The sequence below is a fragment of the Gadus chalcogrammus genome, chromosome 19, assembly GCF_026213295.1.
Source record: "Gadus chalcogrammus isolate NIFS_2021 chromosome 19, NIFS_Gcha_1.0, whole genome shotgun sequence".
Classification (NCBI taxonomy): Eukaryota; Metazoa; Chordata; class Actinopteri; order Gadiformes; family Gadidae; genus Gadus; species Gadus chalcogrammus.
In genome coordinates, this window is record NC_079430.1 from 10,595,956 (window position 1) to 10,616,181 (window position 20,226).

Consider the following 20,226-nt stretch of genomic DNA (forward strand, 5'->3'; position numbering starts at 1 on the left):
GAACTTCAAACTGACATATTGGTGTCCGCTGATCGCAATATTTATGTATTACAAAAATAATGCACTATTCAATATTCAAATGGTTTGTAGGTGGTCAGCTGATGTTGATAGTGATTTCAGTACAATTACTTAGGGCCCATATATTGGTGACCCTTTAATTTTCACCTTTCTCAGCAGGTCATGGTCAAATTGTAATAACTGTCAAAGTCATAACCTGTTAACTGCCATACACTCAAACCACATTAAGTTGAATCTTCAGGTCAGGGAGGTGGATTTTTGTGACTGACCTACTTCTTTAACTGAACGTTTAAGACCAAGCTGATAGTAAACTGTTGAAACAGCGCCATCTAGGCGGTGCCCTCCAGGATTGTGTGACAACCTTGTTGACAACAAACCACTGTGTGACTACCCGAGATAACCCAAAATGCCACTTGAAATTCCCTGGCATTCATCTTCAAATCAAATTGTACTCACTTATTGTGCGATCTAGATCTTAATAATGACACTTATTCAAATTGGTCTATATCATCTAATAGGATAATATAGGTGTGTTATGTGTAATATGTTAATAATAGGATAGAACATGATATATTTTTTAATATTTGACTGGCAAAGTGTAAGAGAGATGTCCCAGCTCGTTAGGGTTTTTTGTATTTGTAAAGATGTTGCAAGAGACATTGCATTTTTGCGGATATCACACAAATGTGACCAGTAGCGAATCAACGTTGTGTGGCTATTGTGGAAGTAACAAGTCATGTCCCCCATGTCTGGTGTACTAGATATTGAAACGTTGGGATTTTGTTTTTTTTGTGGTAACATTAACAGTGAGACAAATGGTACCAAACATTTTATTATTCGGTTTTATGGTGTCCCATTCGTTTCGTTTCCTTTGACCTCCCAGTCTATTCAAGATGGCCGACTGAACGCCTAACTTCTACTACATACCTTTAATTAAACAAACTGTTCTAGTGCTGTATACTTGAACAGATAACGCCGTTTAATCGTCAAGAATGGCTTCTGTTTTTTGGTTGAACTCAAAATATGTGTACAACCACGGAGGACGAGGCGAGAGAGACGGAATGAAACCTTTCTGGTAAACATCACAACCTAACGTTAGCTGCTAGCCAGGCTCCCAACAGATACGTTAGCGGCAAGCTGAGCTACCGACGGCTAGGTTATCGTCTAGCTATGCTACTAACAGCTACGTTAGCGCTAGGCTAGTAACAGCTACGTTAGCTGCTAGCTGTGCTACTAAAATCTACGTTAGCGTGAGGTTCTATCAAAACCGACAGAACGACTTTTGCCCAACTAAAGTGTTGAGTACTATAGCTGACTGTAAGTCGATCGGCTTGTCGTGTCGACCGATGCTTCAGTTGTCACTCAAATATTTGGACGCAGAAGTCTGTTCTGATCAATGTTTATTAACCTGTAGCTCTGCTTAAGCTGGTTAGTTTATTCAGGAAGTTGCTTGTGTTTTTTTAGTTTACAATGCGTTTCGGGCTGGTGCTTGACCCTGTTGACCATCTAAACAGCCGGTATGTTTGCATCGCCTTCGTCCAATGTTATTCTGGTTTAAGTGGTGTGATTTCTTTGCGGCTAGGTTTAAGGGCTATGTTGAGCATGCAATATGTCTTATCTCATATCAGATACAGGGAAATAAAAACAAGGGAGCATTAACTTCACGTACTACATTAAAAAGTACATTACCGATCATGCTTCATTCACATACATGCCCTGGTTTGTAACTGTGGTCTTGTACGTGAGATAACGTTAGGCCTAATGTGTTGTTGGCATACTTTGAATCGGCCATACACAGTGTAAAGGCTCTTTACTGAATAATACAATTTAATTATACTCTTGACGAGCCTCTTGGACAGTGATTGTTGTAATATAAATGTAGGATGTTTAGTTATAGGATTATTTAAATATATCCACACCAGTTATACTCAATGTGGTCTATTAAGCTAATATCAAGGATACTAAAAGTAGGTTAGTAATGAAAAATCAATGACCTACAGGTATTTCTAATGTTCGTCATTCCCAGAAACAGTCCTAAATATTTCCTTACCCCATTACAATCGAAAAATCAAAACGTTTTGCATTTTAAAGCAATCATAAATTGATGCACTGTGTTTCCATCACTGTACACACACCCTAATTTCAGCACATTAACATTGATTAAGATAATGTATATGATATTTTGTCTCCACAAATTAGTGTAGACTAAACGTACACTATGTAGGAATAGGATATTAACTATTTCATGATTGGTATGGAGATTCCAGTGGTCTTTGGACCACAGGTTAGGCATGGGCTGTAACTTTCCTTGGTACTTCAAAAGTATCAGTTTTTACTGTCTATTTGCACTTCTTAGTGAGGTACTAATTAAAAGATAATTTACAGTATTGTAGACATCTGAGACATTCCTGGTAATAAGTCTGGATAATTTCACTTATAGTGAGTTAGTATGGGAGAAAGGACATTTAAAGTCAAGAAATTTTCCAGCAGCGAAATCCAAATACAGCATTTAAATCTTTCTGCTATCGGAAGTATTGCCCCTATATTGAATCAAATAAATATTTTAACTTGTTGGTATTGAATATTCACAAAACCAAATTGTGGGCTATGCTGTTGCTGTAATGATTATTAGTAGCTATAAAAAAATAATTGAAGTGAAGAAAAAGAAAGTGAAGAAAACTTCCAAATGATATGTTGTTGTGCTTTGTGTGGTTGAAGGATGTAGCGGTGCGGTGAAACGTCCTCCCCGTCACACAGCATGGATAGCTTCTTCAAGGCTGCCGTGTGTGACCTCGACAAGCTGCTGGATGACTTTGAGCTCAATACAGGTAAACAACAACAACAAACACCGTTCCTGCCGAATTTGGTGTGTTTAAGTATTTTTTTCAGTGTCATAAAACATGAACAACCCGTGGATGCCTCATAAAACACATTCATAAATAGGCTGAGGATTTTCTGTTTAAGGTGCAGGGTGTAGAATGTAGTGGAATCGTTTATAACGAATCAGTTCTTCTTCGCTTACGGTATTTTTCTTGTCCACCTTTTCAGAAGAGCACGACTGCAGAACCGTGTACCTGAAGTCCTCTGCGCATGCCGTCCCTTCGCCGGGCCCTCAGTGTTTACCTCCGGATGGTTCCTCCACAGGGCCACCTAGCCTGCCTGACCTCAACTCTCTCCACTATGGCTCGGCCCCTGGCTGCACCGACCGCCCGGCCAGCCACCAGCACCTCCACAACCAGCCACACTCTGGGGCTGACAAACCCAGGGGACAGCCCCTCACCGGCGTGGACCTCCTCTCCTCTGTGGACCGCCGACCCGCCAAAGGCTCCACCCCTCCATGTCCGGACCGCACCCTGAAGCCCCAGTGCGACCTCGTCAGCGACACGAGCTCTGCCATACTGGACCGAGCCGGCGGCCATGACACCTTCAGGGAGCTGGACCTGGCGGAGAGACGGATGGAGAAGGAGGAGGAAGAAGAAGAAGTAGTAGAAGAAGAAGAAGAAGAGGAGGCCCTGCTGGTGGATTTTGCCAGCCCTGTGATCCCCCATGTATGGGAGGGGGCATGGGCCAATCGAGGTGTGGGCGCTGTGGATGCTGAGCTGCAGCGGGCGTCAGGTGGGAACGTGGAGTCACTGGGTCAGATCGCAGAGGGATACTCTGCCTCCCTCAGTCTTCTGGACGTCATTCTTCCGGCCGCAGTCGATCGGAGCTGCGAGCCCGCCGACGATGCCGTGTCCAATGCATCGGAGCTCCGCGAGGAGGAGGATGATGATGATGATGATGAACATGAGGAGGTGGGGGATTTGTCTCATGTGGTCCAACAAGTGGGGAACTCTTTGGGCTACTTTGAACCAGCATGCACCCCGCCCGATAACACTCTCCACAACAACAACTACAACACCGACAACGACATAGTCTCAGAAGAGCCACTAGAGGGGCCCGCGGAGACGGGCCATCAGCAGGACAGCAGCGAAACAGAGCCCCCCTCCAAGCCAGACACCTCGGACAGTGTGCCAGCGAGGTTGTCCTGCCTGTCCATGTGCGGGGCTCTGGTGAACCCGACCAGTACTGCGAAAGACTCCCTAGAAGCCGAGTCGAGCGGGGACGCCGCGTCGGGCGTGTCCGACAGCACGGAGGCCGAGTCCATTTCCCCCCCCGAGAGCGGCAAGGACACGTTCCGCTCCGACGAGCGAGTGAATCCAGAGGTCCCTCGTCCCCCCCGGCAGCCAGCAGGGGGCGGCGTCTCTCTCACTCCCCGGCCCCAGTGTCTGGGCTCCTCCGACACCCTCCCCGCCCTCTCCATGGCTGCTGCAGAGTCTTGCGTTGCAGATGAAGGCTTGGGCGACTCCCCCGAGTTCGGCTTCGAGTTCCTGCCTGAGAGCGACCAGGCGGAGCTGCTGGTCACGGACGAGGAGCTGGACGCCTTCCTGCAGGCCCACGCCGAGGCCGAGCAGGCGGAGGGCGGGGCCTTCCTCGCCAGCCGGTCTGGCGAGTGCGGCCTCAGCAGCGGCGGCGGCGGCGGTGGCGGCGGCGGCCTCTCGGGCCTGTCCAACGGGGACGCCGACCCGGAGCACCGGCTGGTGGAGGAGGAGCTGGGGGGCTGCTGCGAGGCCTCCTCTCCGGAAGGGGAGCGCAGGGCAGCCGGCGTTCCCACGGGCGAGCGTCTGGACCCCACGCATCCATCCAACGCCCTCAGCTCCTACCAGCTGGAGCCCGAACTCTGTTCCCGTGTCAAGCCCTCCGCCAACAACACCCCCGTGCAGCCCCCGCACGTAGCCAGCCCTGATTCACAGTCCTCCTATGGAGGAGCGAGACCCAAGCAGCTCCACGGCAAGGCGGCCACCCCCTCCCCCGCGGCCGAGGAAGAGCAGCGGATCCCCACCGCGGCCAGCGGCACCGTCGACGTCCCGCCCTCCCCGGACGACGGCGACGCAACCCCCACCTCCCCGCCGCACCCCCAACACCCACCCACCGGGGGCGGTCACGACAACGGCGACCCCAGGCTGCTCTACACCCCGCAGGGTCACGACCCCTCGTACAACGAGCTGTCGGAGCCCCCGCCCTACCCCGGGGACACCTCCGGGGAGTACTCGGGGTCGGTGGACGAAGGCTCGGACGAGGGGCTGGGCTGCAGGCAGCCGTCCTGGGTGCCGGACGCCGAGGCGCCCAAGTGCATGGGCTGCGACCTGAGGTTCACCTTCACCAGGCGGCGGCATCACTGTCGTGCCTGTGGGAAGGTGTGTACCGCCATGTCTTTCTCAGGGGTCCGAGTCGAATGGGTATGAATATCGGTAAGAATGCGTTGTAATGGGGGGTGGCTTTTTAAACATGGTTGGGAGCATGATGTCGGAGGGGTGAGTGGGTGTCTGACCTACATCTGGGAGGTGCTTGGTTGGATCACCAAATCACCCGTAAGCAAGATACCTTTAACCTCTATCTGTTAAAGAAATGACATACCATAATGGAATCAGTATTTCAAGTTTGTTAGTAAATTACGTTTGATAACACGTTTCCAAAATGACTCGGTACTGATTGGTATAAGTAGTTTTTGACATTTAAATTGTTTATTTATATGTATAGACATTTCATGTTTATATATTTTTTGTATGTATTATTTATTGTTTTGTGGATTATGACTTAAAATTTAGATGAGGACAGAAATGCACTGCATGCTGACCAAGGAGACTGGGGCATTGTTGAATTAACAACAAGCTCTAGGACCGGGCCTAAATATAGCTCTGGTGTTATTGGTGGGGGGGGGGGGGGGGAACGGTGGGAAGCATGAGTCAGCATCCCCCCCAGCTTCTCTATCGATCCTCAGTCAGTTATAAACTCAAGGCAGGAGGTTGGGAATTGAAGGCCCCACTGATTAACCCAGTATTAGACAGGGTCTCTCATCGATACACACCACCAGACACTGGGTGGTGAGCACCACACATATCACAAACAGAGGTCAGCCCTTGTCTTATGCTGAACCGTGTTCTTGTCGCGTCAGCCAAGCTCAAGTGCACTTCTAGTGCTGGCAAACCGATGGACGGTTATTTGATGCGGCTCTCCAATTGAAGGTCCATTGAGTGGTTTGCACGCGCTCACTCCTCTTCTCTTCTCTTTCTTTGTGGCAGGTCTACTGTGCTATCTGCTGCAATAGGAAATGCAAGCTCCAGTACTTGGAGAAGGAGGCGCGCGTGTGCAACAGATGCTTTGAGAGCATACAAAGAGGTGAGATGCGTATGCCTTACAACATTCTCTATTGGGAGGAGGATTTTTTAGATGAATGATCAAGTAAAAACCTTTTTAGTTGATTATTATCGAACACAATAAAATGACAAAAGCTTATTATTATTCATTTTTTTAAAGAACACACATTGTTAATTAATTTCTGTTGCCCGGCTTTAAGACACGCTCACATGTAGGCGTGTTCAGTGGCCTTAGCTCGACAGAATAATGGCTGCACGGCTCGTAACAAATCCCACTGGGCCCTAGTGTGGTTACGACATTGTGGCCTTGTGCACCAGACCTGCCAGGCAACACGCAGACCATAAATTATGTTTAGGTGTGTTCTCGCATGTCGCCATTGCAAGAACAAATTGCTTCTTGAAATTGGCATGGATTTATGGTCGGACACGTGACACATAGTCATGAAGACATATAGTTAATGTATGGTTTTACTCAATAGTCATATGACCTCTCTGTCGTGTTATGTGGGAAAATCTATGCAATGCATCATCATTTTCTTATTCCCCTTCATGAAAAGTACATTGGATGGCACCCAGTGGTCCAATGCAGGAAAACAATATGTACAAACAGCTTGAATAACAGCAAAATAAGATACTAAGAGTAATACAATAGCACACAGATATGTTTTTAATTAACATTGATTTATTAGTATTAGTTAATTTAATAAGTGGATATACATTAATTACGTTTCCATTATCGAGTCTCGAATAGTTATTTGGAATGGTTCAAAGCTTGGTCTCTGTGTTTTGATGGCGAATCACTGCTTTGTAGAGGCAAGCATTACAGCTGGGACTGCAGTCCAGAGATGGGGAGGGGGAGGGGACGAGAGAGAGAGGGAGAGAGAGAGGGAGAGAGAGAGGGAGAGAGAGAGAGAGAGAGAGAGAGAGAGAGAGAGAGAGAGAGAGAGAGAGAGAGAGAGAGAGAGAGAGAGAGAGAGAGAGAGAGAGAGAGAGAGAGAGAGAGAGAGAGAGAGAGAGAGAGAGCGAGCGCCAGATCGGGTAGAGAGGGCAAAGGAGGAGTGGAGAGAGTTATGGCAGCATACTGTTCCGTGGTCCTCTCTGTTCGGTACTTTCCTAACGGGTCTGGAAAACGAGCTACGAGGTCTGTCTTTTTGTTGAAGGGTACTCTCTAACCAGGCTGGAGAGGGACGGAAGTAGTGATCTTTGTTGATTTATCTGTTCCGGCCGGCTGATTGGCGGAGCGTTGCGTTGTGACATGGTCGCTCTGTCGCCCGCCCCCTTCCCAGCTCCATCGCTCTCCTGTTCTTCATCTCTCTCCTCGGCGGCGTGGCTCTGAACTGGCGTCAGGCTGGGGGCTGAGCGCGCGCGGCTGTTCCCCCTCCGCTGTGGATAGCTCTGTGGATAAGAGGCTGTGAAGCACAGATCATCAGAGCGAGTGATCACTGGGGGGAGGGGGGGAGGAGGGAGGGGGCAGGGAAGAACAAACTGGAAACCATCTGCGTCAGGCTAGGATTGGACTAGAGTCAACATGGGCAGGTGGACCGGTTGGGTGTTATTGTTGTTGTTGTTGTCAGAGTCCATCAAGAGCATGAGGTAAGCTTCCTTTGGATTGTCGAAAGGTGGGGGAGCCGGTTGTGTCGGTTGTGTGTTATGTGTCCTGTTTACGTGCGCGGTCAGGTGTGAGCCACATGCAATGTGAGGTTTTTAAAAATGAAAGCGTTGTATTTTTAACGCACCTATTTATGGCTTGCATTTGAGAGCCTCCTCAAAAATGAGGTCACCACTTCAGTCTGTAGCCCCGGTTTAGTTTGCCAGCCCACCTCTGCCTGCTGTTTTTTTGCTTTGTCATCTCCCCCCCTCCCCACGCACACGCACACACCCCCTTCTACTCTCCATTAAATAACATACTGAATCCGTTGATACTGAACTTTTCAATTTCGCATCATCGGGCCATTCAAGTGCCCAAATCGCCTGGACGCGTACAGAAGTACAAATGACGATATGAACTACGTTGCATGCAGATGGCGCCAATACAACCAGGTTACTAGAGCTGCATACTGCGTGATGACTGCACCGTAGACGTCAAGATTGATAGTGCTATAGCTTTAGTGACACCAAAAGCAGCAGCCATAACTCATTAGACCCATTCACTCCCATATTCCTATCGTTCCTATTCCTATGTTTACGTTTGACTAAAGGTTAAGGTGCCGTTTTAGTACTGGGAGCTAGCTAGGGGAATTAATAATTGAACTCATGGCAGGCCAGGCAAAATTATTCGGTGAGATCCTGTTTTGCTGATTCACCTACTCATGCAAGGATATTAGAAAAGCAAAGCAAACGGATGTGATGGACAATGTTATTTTGTATATAACTAAATTAGCTAAAAGGAAATATATCATATATATTATGATTTAAATTGTGTGTGTGATGTATATATATTCCATCTATAGTCTCTTCAGAGTTTAACAGGCGATAATACAAAGTAAATACGTTCTTCATGTACACACAATCACTTAGGACCCAAAAGCTCAACAGTTTTGCACCAGGAAAAGAAATGAGGCAAGAAAATGAAGCCGGAAGGAAGATTGAAGTGAACTTGAACTGTGACCCCTGTGAAAGAGTGCCCTGATGAACCCCCAGCACCACCTCCTGTGCCCCTCTTGTCTTCTCCTGTAGCCCTGGCCCTGGAGCGCATGATGAGTCCCACTGGACCCAGCCCAAACCCTAACGTTCCCTCTGAGTACTGCAGCACCATCCCTCCCCTACAACAGGCCCGGGCCGCAGGCACCCTCAACTCCCCCCCTCCCACCGTCATGGTGCCCGTGTCCGTTCTCAAACACCCCAGCAATGACGGTAACCAATGTCCTGTTCATTCAGTCTAGTTTGTTACGGTTGTAGCTCTACGTCTGGTTGTTCCCATACTTGCAGACTACTTTCTTATGATTGTAGCTCTATGTCTGGTTGTTCCCATACATGCAATCTAGTTTGTTATGGTTGTAGTTCTATGTCTGGGGCTCTGGGCATACCTCTTCATTCAGTCTGGTTTATTTTGGGTGTAGCTCTATCGTGGTCGTACCTCCTCATTCAGTCTGGTTTGTTATGGGTGTAGCTCTATCGTGGTCGTACCTCCTCATTCAGTCTGGTTTGTTATGGGTGTAGCTCTATCGTGGTCGTACCTCCTCATTCAGTCGGGTTTGTTTTGGGTGTGGCTCTATCGTGGTCGTACCTCTTCATTCAGTCTGGTTTATTTTGGGTGTAGCTCTATCATGGTCGTACCTCTTCATTCAGTCTGGTTTGTTTTGGGTGTAGTCTATCATCGTACCTCTTCATTCAGTCTGGTTTGTTTTGGTTGTAGCTGTATCGTGGTCGTATTCTTCATTGAGTCTGGTTTGTTTTGGGTGGAGCTCTATCGTGGTTGTACCACAACATTGAGTTTGTTTGGGTGTAGCTATATCATGGTACCTCTTCATTCAGTCGGGTTAGCTTTGGGTGTAACTCCATGTCTGGTTGTCCCTCTTCATTCAGTCTGGTTAGCTTTGGGTGTAACTCCATGTCTGGTTGTCCCTCTTCATTCAGTCTGGTTTGTTCTGGGTCTAGCTGTATCGTGGTAGTACCTCTTCATACAGTGTAGTTTGTTCTAGTTGGTTCAGATAGCGCTTTATTTATCCAGAGGGAAATGCTTCCGTCACAATTGTTCTGCCGAAAATACAATAATGATACAAAATCTCACGACAGATAACATAAGTACAAAACATAAACACAAAAAAACAGTAAGCCAACAAAAACGTGAAATTCAGCGGTATAGAATGCATGAATTCCCCCAGCGTGCGGTCACTTTAGCCAGCGGCGTGTAACGCGGTGGCGGCGCTGTGCTTGTGAGTGCAGGTGGTCCCAGGGAGCAGAAGCGCGTGTGGTTCGCTGACGGCATCCTGCCCAACGGGGAGGTGGCAGACACCAGCCGGCTGGTGGTGACGGGCCGACGGAGTTCTCAGGAGAGTAGCCCCGTCTCCCCGGACCCTCCCATAGTAAGTGTCTCTTTCTCTCTCTCTCTCTTTCTCTTTCTCTTTCTCTTTCTCTTTCTCTTTCTCTTTCTCTTTCTCCCTCTCCCTCTCGCTGTCTCTCGCTCTCTCTCCCTCCCTCTGGTGGTCCCTCTCTCCACATACATCCACATACCATGCCTGTTGTAGAGTCAGAATGGTTCTCATTGTACATTTAATTTCATCAAAATTATTCCGGCATTATACATTTCAACCAAAGAATGAAACAGTCAAATAAATAGAGCCCCACTGATGGGAAAACTACTATTATATTGAATAACGGCCGATATATCTATATTTTAAATATATCGGCCGATACATCAATATTGGTAATTGTTTACTCCCTTATATCGGTATCGGTATCGACCCCTAAATCCAGTATCAGTCGGGCCCTAGAAATAAACCCAAAAAGAGTGAATTAATTCTGCTGTTGTGGTGGTTGTCAAATGCCAGAAGGATAATGGTGTGTTCCAGATGCCTCGGACACCAGCCTTCCGAGTTGCACTTGTGACGTCTTTTCCTGTCTCCTAGCACTAGCGTTCCCGTTCGTCTTTGCGATTGTGTCATGTCATTGGCTAGTCGATGTTATTGTTAGCTACATTAGCCTCTTTAGCAAACCAGCTTGAAAACAAACAACACAACTTTACATTGTATTGTACGCACAGCAAGACCGTGCGATTCATAAATTGGTGACCGGAATAAAGCAGCAATGTAATCAAGTGTGTAAGAGCATTTAAATTTACATTAAAATGACCAATGTGGTACAAATGCAAAGAAAATAAATCTCTTTATGGGCGCAGACATTTTTGTCTTTGTTTGCCTCACTGACCTCGGTCTGCTCTCAGAATCCGAGAGGGACAGACCAAAAGGGAGCGTGCCTCCGAGAAATCCCGCAAGAAAGCTGGGAGATTTCCCCACTTGCAACTCGCACGGCTGGTCTCGGAGGCATCTGGAACACACCATGAGTCACCCCAGTGCTTCAAGTCCTGGTTGTACATTGGAAAACAAGAGATGCTTCCACTGTAGCCTTGGTAACGACAAAAGCACAAATGTCCCCTAACTCCAGAGCGTCCTTTCCCCTTTCAGCTCAGCCCGGGCGGCTCGGACGCCCGGCCCGGAGGAGGAAGAGGAGGGGGAGGGGGAGGGGGAGGGGGAGGAGGAGGAGGAGGAGGAGGAGGAGGAGGCGGGTCTGCCCCGGAGGCCCCCACGGCCCCCGAGGTGGTGCGTCCTCCGGTGTCGGGGCCCTGGGACTACGCCCTGCTGTGCAGCATCGGGTGTCCCTCCAGCAGGGGCTGCAGCATGCTGCCGGAGGCTGAGGGCGAGCTGCCCCCCCTCATCATCACCACCGGAGACGATGAGACCCAAGGTGACCCCCCCCCCCCCCACACACACACACACGCACACGCACACACACACACACACACACCAGCCTGGTTTCATTGGGTTATTCTTTTGGGATCAAATGTTTTATTCCTTCTTAATTTACCATGGGTGAATTATAATATAAGAAAACCAAACACTAGAGAACCACATAAAAAACACATTATACACACAAAATCTATTTCCATAGGATCAATAAGGATCTGGTATTTGTGTATTTTTTGACTTTGACAACTTACCTATTTCTGAAGTCTGGAACATCATAATAGCATATAATTAAAGGTAATGTGATATAAATGTCATGTAATCATTATACAGCCTTGCATACCTACTTAATCATTCATTCATTTAAATATTCCTGCCTGTACTAATTTTTCTATTATATTTCTTTTCCCCAGCCGTATTGGTGGAGGAAGGTCCCGCCCCCTGCCAGATCATGCTGCTATTGGAGGAGGGGGGACCCCAGCCTTTGACCTTTCTTCTGAACGCTAACCTGTTGGTTAATGTCAAACTGGTAACATGTGAGTCCAAATAAAAAAGATCAATTTTTAACTTTTCATTCATTTTGGTTTTATACGTCCAGAAACAGCTGATACCGGAGAAGTGATTTAATGATGTTCGATTCATGAGCATAGGTGTCTAGTTATTTATACTACAGCCTTTGGTTAACTTAGTATTTATAATGTAGCCTATCATTTACATAGTATTCATAATGTAGTCTATAGTTTACTTTGTATTTATACTTCAGCCTATTGTTTACTTAGTATTCATAATGTAGTCTATTGTTTACTTAGTATTTATATTGAGAATTGTACTTTATACTCATAGAATATGGTTTACTTAGTATTGTGTATTTTAGTCTATGGTTAACGTTGTATCTATCTATGGTTAACTTGGTGTTTGTATTTCAGTCTATGGTTTTAGGTTGTATCTTTATTGTAACCTATGTCTCTATTGTCAACTTATTGTTATGTATTTTAGTCTATGGTTACGTTGTATCCGTACTGTAGCCTATGTCTCTATGGTTAACTTAGTGTTTCATATTCTAGCCTATGTCTCTATGATTAACTTAGTGCTTCATATTCTAGCCTATATCTCTATGGTTAACTTAGTGTTTGTATTTCAGTCTATGGTTTACGTTGTACCTGTATTGTAGCGTTTGTCTCTATGGTTAACTTGGTGTTTATACTGTAGGCTGCGTGTTCGACTTGGTATTGTGTTTCTGTGTCCTTCCTGTCAGACTGCGATCAGCGCTGCTGGTGTTTCGGCTCCAACGGGCTGAAGGCGCTGGGCCAGAGAGAACTTGTGTTCCTGCTGGAGTGTCTGCCAGAAGAGAAGACCCTGCCAAGGGACCTCTTCTCGCTGTATCTCAACATTTATCAAGATGCCCAAAATGGTACAGAAACGCATACTAACACAAATACGGAAATCCAATGCATATGTCCCCAGAGGTAGCTCTTTAAGACGAGGTTTAATAGTGGCTGGGATTTAGCTAGGGAAGGGATTTAGCAGGGTTTAGCTACGCTTTAGATGTATACCTACGTTTTAGCGGTCAGATAGGGTTGAGGTACATTACAGCTGTTGGCTGGGATTTAGCTTTGTTTTAGCCGTAAGCTATGGTTCAGCTACGTTTTAGCTGTTATCTTGGGTTTAGCTAAGTCTTTGCACTGAGCTGAATAAACTGAATGTAGATAGGGGTAAGGGTAGCCAGAGCTTTTAGCTATGGCCGGGCTTCACCTAACATTTAGCTACCAGCCAGGGTTAAGCTCAGGTTTAGCTGTTCTCTAGGGCTTAGCTAATGGTGTTTTTTTTTAGTGGTTCATGACGACCCTCCTTCTCACAGGGAAGTTTGTGGAGGACCTGGGCAACGTGACGTTCACCAGCAGCTTCCTGGGCAGTAAGGAGCACGGGGGCATGCTGTTCTTCTCGCCCACCTGCCAGCCCCTGGAGGGCTTGAGCGTGCCGCCCCAGCCCTTCCTCTTCGGCCTGCTCATCCAGAGGCTGGAGGTGCCCTGGGCCAAGGTGTTCCCCCTGCGGCTGCTGCTGCGGCTGGGCACTGGACACAGCGGTAGGGAGCGGGGAGGTTGTGCACAGCTTTTTTAGTGATTGTGATGGACGACGTGTGCTAGGAAAGTAAAATAACCACTGCCAGGAGGGTGAATAGGGCATCCATAGACTGAAATGATGTGAGATTGGGGATTTTAAATCAACATGGTTTTCTGATGCTTAATGCACACCTTGATAACCTTTAATAACATCTTTCGGGGTTATTTATTGATTTCATGAGAATGTTTAATAGTAAAGTCATATAGTCATCTGGAAATATGCAATTGTTTTTGAAATTAGATATTTCGCAAATCAAATCGCTTTTATGGAGCATGTGTTTCTGTTTGTTAGGGTAGGAAAAATATGTTTTTAATCTTGTTGCGAAAATACCATTATGTTAGGAGTGCTTTATTTTTGTGTGATGCCATAGTGATGCTAAGCTAAATGTAATTAGGATAGCATAGCTTTATTTCTGCTAGTGCAGCAGCATAATAATGCTAAACAAAAGGCTGTTGAATATGCTAAGCTATGCCATTATGTTGAGATGTCTTCATGTGCTTGTGCAATAGGGATGCATAGGCATGTCAAGCTAATTGTCATGTATGCATTACAGTGTACCCCACTACGCCCGTCAGCACGCGCTTCAGGGAGTCTGTGTACAGAGAGACCGGACACACCATCATGAACTTACTAGCGGTAAGACCATGCCATAATACCTACAGCATCCGGAAATCAGTTATCATAGGCGGTGGCCAGTAGAACTCATGTGTTGTTGTAGTACCCTGCTTATCCATGGTGTGGTGCAGAGACTGTAATGCTGTTCTCCCCAGGACCTGAGGAACTACCAGTACAGTATAGCTATAGTCGAGGGGCTGAGGATACACATGGAGATGGGCCACAGCTATATCGACATCCCCAAGAGTCGCTTCAATGAGGTACGGTGACATGCTCAAACTTGGACACTTTGTTAGTTTGTTGGTTTGAATTTTCAACTCTTAATTGATGAGATCGAATCGGTTGGTTCAAGTTTGCTACTTTGCTAACTGGTTAAATGGAACTTATTTGATCATTTGTCCAGTAGACCTTTTTATGAGGGGTTATTTTAGAACACATTGATAATTGGCAGATTGGTGACACCTTCATAATTGGTTGATTGTGGTCACCGAATGAATGGGTGTGGACCTTGTGTTTGTGCAGATGCAGAAGGTTGTGAACTCGTCCAACGAGCATGTCATTAGCGTGGGAGCCACCTTCAGCTCAGAGGCGGACTCTCACCTGGTCTGCTTCCAGAATGAAGACGGAAACTACCAGACCCAGGCCAACAGCAAGCCTGGCCACACACGCACAGGTACCTTCTACCCCTTATACAGCTCATATACCCTATCCTACCTCTGTAACATTAGTTAGATTTTTACAGATCGCAGCAGTGTACAAGCACGCTGGCAATAATCGCTGATATCAACCAGGCCAAAATGAATAGTCCCGTTCTGATCAGCCCCGATTCCAATAGTAGGAATCAAACATGTTAATAATTCCAACTGGAATCGTCACAGTTCAGACAGAGTTGGCCTCCCGCTGATAGAGCCTGTGGAGCCTCTCTCAACGGGAGGTCCCTTAATGAGCACTGACAGGTGTTTGGTAACCTTTATACCATCATGCTGTGATTAGCCCTTCCAGTGGGGTTGCTATGGCCTTCTCCTCCTCATTGTGGGTGTCTTTACCCGTGTTGTGTTGCAGTAACCGGAGCCAGTTTTGTCGTGTTCAACGGAGCCCTCAAAGCGTCTTCGGGCTTCATCGCCAAGTCCAGCATCGTGGAGGGTAAGCTTACGTCGCCTTATGGGCCTTGGTCACCAAGCGGCCATCTTTGTTCCGAACGGACGGCCACGATGGGCCTTATTCACCTGGCGGCCATCTTGGTTCTACACTGGTGCACACTTTGGGCCTGTCTCGCCTAGCTGCCATCTTGGTTGTAAACGGTCACCCATTATGGGCCTTACTCACCTAGCTGCCGTGGGCCGCTGTGTGCCCGTATGCCCATTGACGGGTAGACTGTAGTTGTTAGGGTGTGGGTGTTTATTTTCATGACGATATCTCTTTGTTGATTTGTGGTAGTCCCCCGGGTTTCTTACTTCATTCTCTGTATGTGCGTGCGTCCCTCCAGACGGGTTGATGGTTCAAATCCCCCCCGAGACCATGGAGTCCCTGCGCACCGCGCTGAGGGACCAGACGGACTTCCTGATCCCGTGCGGGAAGAGTGACGGCGGGGAGCTGCGGGAGAACGTCACGGTGCGCTGGGTGGACCGGACCGCCACGCTCAACGCAGGGTGAGAGCAAGGGGCCGCCAGTGACCCGCACATAGGGCCCCCACCGGCCAGGGGGCCGCCATGACGGCAGTGACACGCACATAGGGCCCCCACCGACCAGGGGGCCGCCATGACGACAGTGACCAGCACATAGGGGCCCCACCGACCAGGGGGGCCGCCATGACGGCAGTGACACCCACATAGGGCCCCTACCGGCCAGGGGACTCTGAGTCAATGGGAGCAAATGTGATGGGTGATGATGGTGATGGTGATGGTGCTGTGTCCCTGCAGGGTGACCAGCGCTGTGGACGGCCGGTCGCTGGACGGCGTCCACAGCCTCCGGACGCAGCACGACTCTGAGTTTGAGTCGGACGGCCGCGTCATACGATGCACTGAGGTGAGCTTCGACGGCGCCTCTCATGGGGCTGTGTTGGTTTATTTTTTGCCCTTCTGAACCCATGCTGATATCGATCGGCCTGTACCATCACAAGGGGAAGGGTCCAAACAGAAGTGTGACATAAAGATCGATGGTGCTAGAACAGAAGGTCTTGTTCAAACTGAATCTCTTGTTGGTTCTTGCGGCCGCACGGCTGGAAATCAGCCATGTGTTGTTTAATTTATTTATTTTCATTTTTTTTTATATTTCTTTCTTGGCATTTGGCGTCTGTGGAAAACAAAGGAAGAATTTCATTTTATGACTGAGAACATGTTTCTTATTGTGCATATGACAAACACTTAATGTACATAAATTGAATTGTGTAAGAACAACATAAAAAAAGTAGGATATTGAAAATCTCTCCCATGTCAGCTGATCGAGGTCATCCCTGTAAGTGACAGAACAACGTGTTAAAGGGCCTAACGTCACATCAGCCTGCAGTGTAAACATGCTAGCATAGAGGAGAGCGTTGGTATAAATCCCTGCGTTTCACTCGGCCTCGCCAGGTCTTCTACCAGCTGAAGAGCACCGAGGGTTGCCTGGCGACGGTGGTGTCGTCCAGCAGTGTGTTCCAGAGGGAGATGTCCCTGGCCACCTGCAGCGCCCTGGCCCCCCACCTCGCCGTGCTGGCGTCCCGCGGGATCAACTCCCTCGCCCTCCGAGTCTCCACGCAGGCAGACATGGTACGCCCTGAACGTGTGTCCCATGACATGGTTACGCCTTGAACGTGTGTCACATGACATGGGATGCCCTGAACATGTGTCACATGACATGGTTACGCCTTGAACGTGTGTCACATGACATGGTTGCGCCCTGAATATGTGTCGCATGACATGGGATATAGAGAATATACCTCTTCAGAAGTCACTGTATTCTACCTTTCTTTCTTTCCATCTTCCTTCCTTTTCTAACTCTTATCTCACGATCTGAATATATTTGATCAATATATCTTCTAAATTTAATTTATCTGTACTTCTTTCCATATTTTTCTGAACCTCTCTCCATCTATGTATCCATCTTTATCTCCATCTCTCCATGTCTTCCTGTGTCTTCATCTGTCCATCCCTCCGTCCCCCCCCCCCCCCCCCCCCCCACCCCAGGTGGAGTACCAGGCGGGCTCGGGGGGCCGGCTGCTCCCCCAGTGCTACATGAACGACCTGGACAGCTCCCTGATCCCCGTCATCCACGGGGGCAGTGCCGGCGTGCCCCAGGTCCCCGTGGACATGGAGTTCCTCTTCTACATCACGCACATCATGTGATCCACGCGCGCACACACACCTAGGCACGCACGCGCACACGCACACACACACACACACTTAGGCACGCACGCACACACAAACACAGACTAACACAGGCACGCATGCACACGCATAAACGCGGGCACACACACACACTTGCATACACAGACACTAGACTTACACACACACGCTTACATACGCACATGCATCAACACACACACACACACCTACACACTCCCTCATGAACACCTTATGGAATATCAAGGACAAGCCAATATTGAGGGTCAACGTGGCTGTGGTTTCCCTGGCAAGCAAACGCTACTGACAATGGGGAAGACGGCGTGCACGGATGGATTTTTAAAGATTGTATGATAGAGAACCGAGACTCAAGCCAGGTTTCTGTCGGGCGATTTCTGTTTGTTTTTGTGGTTACCAAAGTGGCTTTGATCCAAGAGGCCAAACACTAAACATGTAAAATATTGATAATATGACCAAATATATGAAATGATTCTATTTTCTTCTGTTCTGGCCTCGGCCGGCTCCTCGCATCTCAGTGAATTTCTCAGATGGACTCTGTCTAAAATGATTTAGATTTATTTATTATATTCCCTAGGGGTCAAATGATGTGCGGTATCCAGAGGAATGATATGAAATGAATTGGTGTGATGGACAGATGTGTGCTCAGTGTTTCACAGTACATCTATGTGGGGATAGGGCGCATCGGTCAAATGCTGGAACTAATTTACACTAGTATTCTTTTATCGCTTATAACTGAAATGTAATATTTAAACTGCACACGATTCAAGCGGTCAGCATTGTATTTTCCCTGCCAAACAAGGTCTTGTAGTTAGATGTGGTCAGGATTGGAAGACAAGCACCCCAAATAAACTCATCTCAATTACAACAGTCTATATCTGGTTAGTAAGAAATATCCTCGCTTTCCCTCCCGGTTAAATCCTCCGATCCCGTTTTAAGTCTTGTTCTCTTTTGTCATTTTGTTAACTATGTGATCTAGTGTTTTTTCAGACAAGCAGTCATTGCCAAAACACCAGCATCACATATTCCTGTTAAAACTTTAGATCTAATAGTCACTACATTCAGTTTCTCTCATGTAAACGTGCCGTCCTTTAAAACTAAGCTTTAGAGCAGTACTCGCGCAAACGACTACATCCATGTGGATAAGTTAGTTAAAGCCTTCCTTTGGGAAAGCCCACCACCTCTTGACTATTCCATTGTAAGCGCAAAGCTATAGAAGGCATTTTGCTAAAATATGTGTCTTTACAGAAACTAAGGTACGCTTACATGTGCTGAAGCTTTTCAAGAGAAGAGTGGGCCGGCAATTATTCTCCGTTGGCGAAACCAACAGTAACATGCTGTCAAAAACGGATGCAGATCTGGAACCAGATCAATATGTATTTGAAGTATACTTCAAGTTGCCAGCGAACCTCATCAGTCCCATAATAGCTGTAGCTCTTTGTTCTCCAGTGTATATGTATTGCTCTGTTGGACATTTTAAAGATATTAAACTATTTTTGAACATTTCGTATTAAAAGTTTTATCAAAAGGACTACAAATGGATATTTTTGATAGAAAGTCTAAAGGTGCCTTACGTTCATGTTAATTTGTATAAAGAACCATTTTTCACAAATACAGTTTCAAAGGGCTTAAGCAAAACAATGATATTGCCAAATGTTAAACATTTAGGAAACATAATTTATAGCTAACAGTGGCAGTTTGTTGTCCAGTGAGTGTATTGGAGGACCCTATCACATCAATAGATAATGTTCATTACCCTCAATTAAGTCTTTCTGGTCCTCAAGGCAAATATCAAGTCAGTTCAAGTCAGTTTTTATAATTTTCTGTTGTCTTCGAGCCCATAGAGTAGTTTCACCACAAATGTAATCTGGTTTTGATACTGTTTCGTCAATGTTTATAAATCGTAGGCCGAACAATGTTTGTGGCAAACCAAACGACTTTCATTTATCTCACATGAATCACATTGAATTAAGTTTTCTTTTTTTTTCTCCATTTTTATTTAATTTTTTATAATGTCTCCTAAAAGCCTTTCAACAGATTAGATATTTGGAACTCCTATAGGCTTTATTTATGTTCATTGTAGTTTGCAAACATGTCCATGTCTTGGTGGTATGTAGGAAATTAATTACTAAATAAATATATTGAGGCCCTTACGTTTTGGTGCAGTTTTACCTCGCTACTTGATACAGGTGCTACTACTTGAAGTTCTTATCGTCTGGGAGCAATCGCAGTCAAGGCCGTGGCGTAAAGTAAAACTCCTGTGAAGCAGATGTCTTTAAAATCAGGTGTCCATGTTTGTCTCTCGAGTAGGCGTATAGGAAACTGACTTTTAATAAAAAGAAAGTCCAAACAGGCACAATTTAGGCAACATTTAGGTGTAGGTCTCCTTTTTAATTAATACTGTGTATATTATAATATAGTCTAGAATAGTGCACTTGCAAAACAGTATATAAGTAGGACTATAACCAGAAATAACGTCTAAGTGACTTAAAAACTTAAAAAACGTGTATATAGAAGTGGGAGAGGCCCTCGGGG

The 20,226-nt window shown here is 46.7% G+C and overlaps 1 protein-coding gene across 1 annotated transcript; it reads left to right on the forward strand.

Annotated features, from left to right (window-relative positions):
* The first annotated feature begins 381 nt into the window (after positions 1–381).
* On the forward strand, positions 382–20,201 carry zfyve16 (zinc finger, FYVE domain containing 16). The gene is made up of 18 exons (XM_056578863.1): positions 382–1,093; positions 2,737–2,846; positions 3,067–5,255; positions 6,141–6,237; positions 8,892–9,068; positions 10,101–10,244; positions 11,403–11,618; positions 12,031–12,153; positions 12,873–13,028; positions 13,476–13,700; positions 14,292–14,374; positions 14,509–14,613; positions 14,876–15,026; positions 15,416–15,496; positions 15,840–16,002; positions 16,273–16,378; positions 16,924–17,100; positions 17,518–20,201. Exons 2-18 carry the CDS (start codon positions 2,777–2,779, stop codon positions 17,674–17,676), a joined length of 4,422 nt encoding a protein of 1,473 aa, XP_056434838.1. The 5' UTR covers positions 382–1,093; positions 2,737–2,776; the 3' UTR covers positions 17,677–20,201.
* Positions 20,202–20,226: the final 25 nt, after the last annotated feature.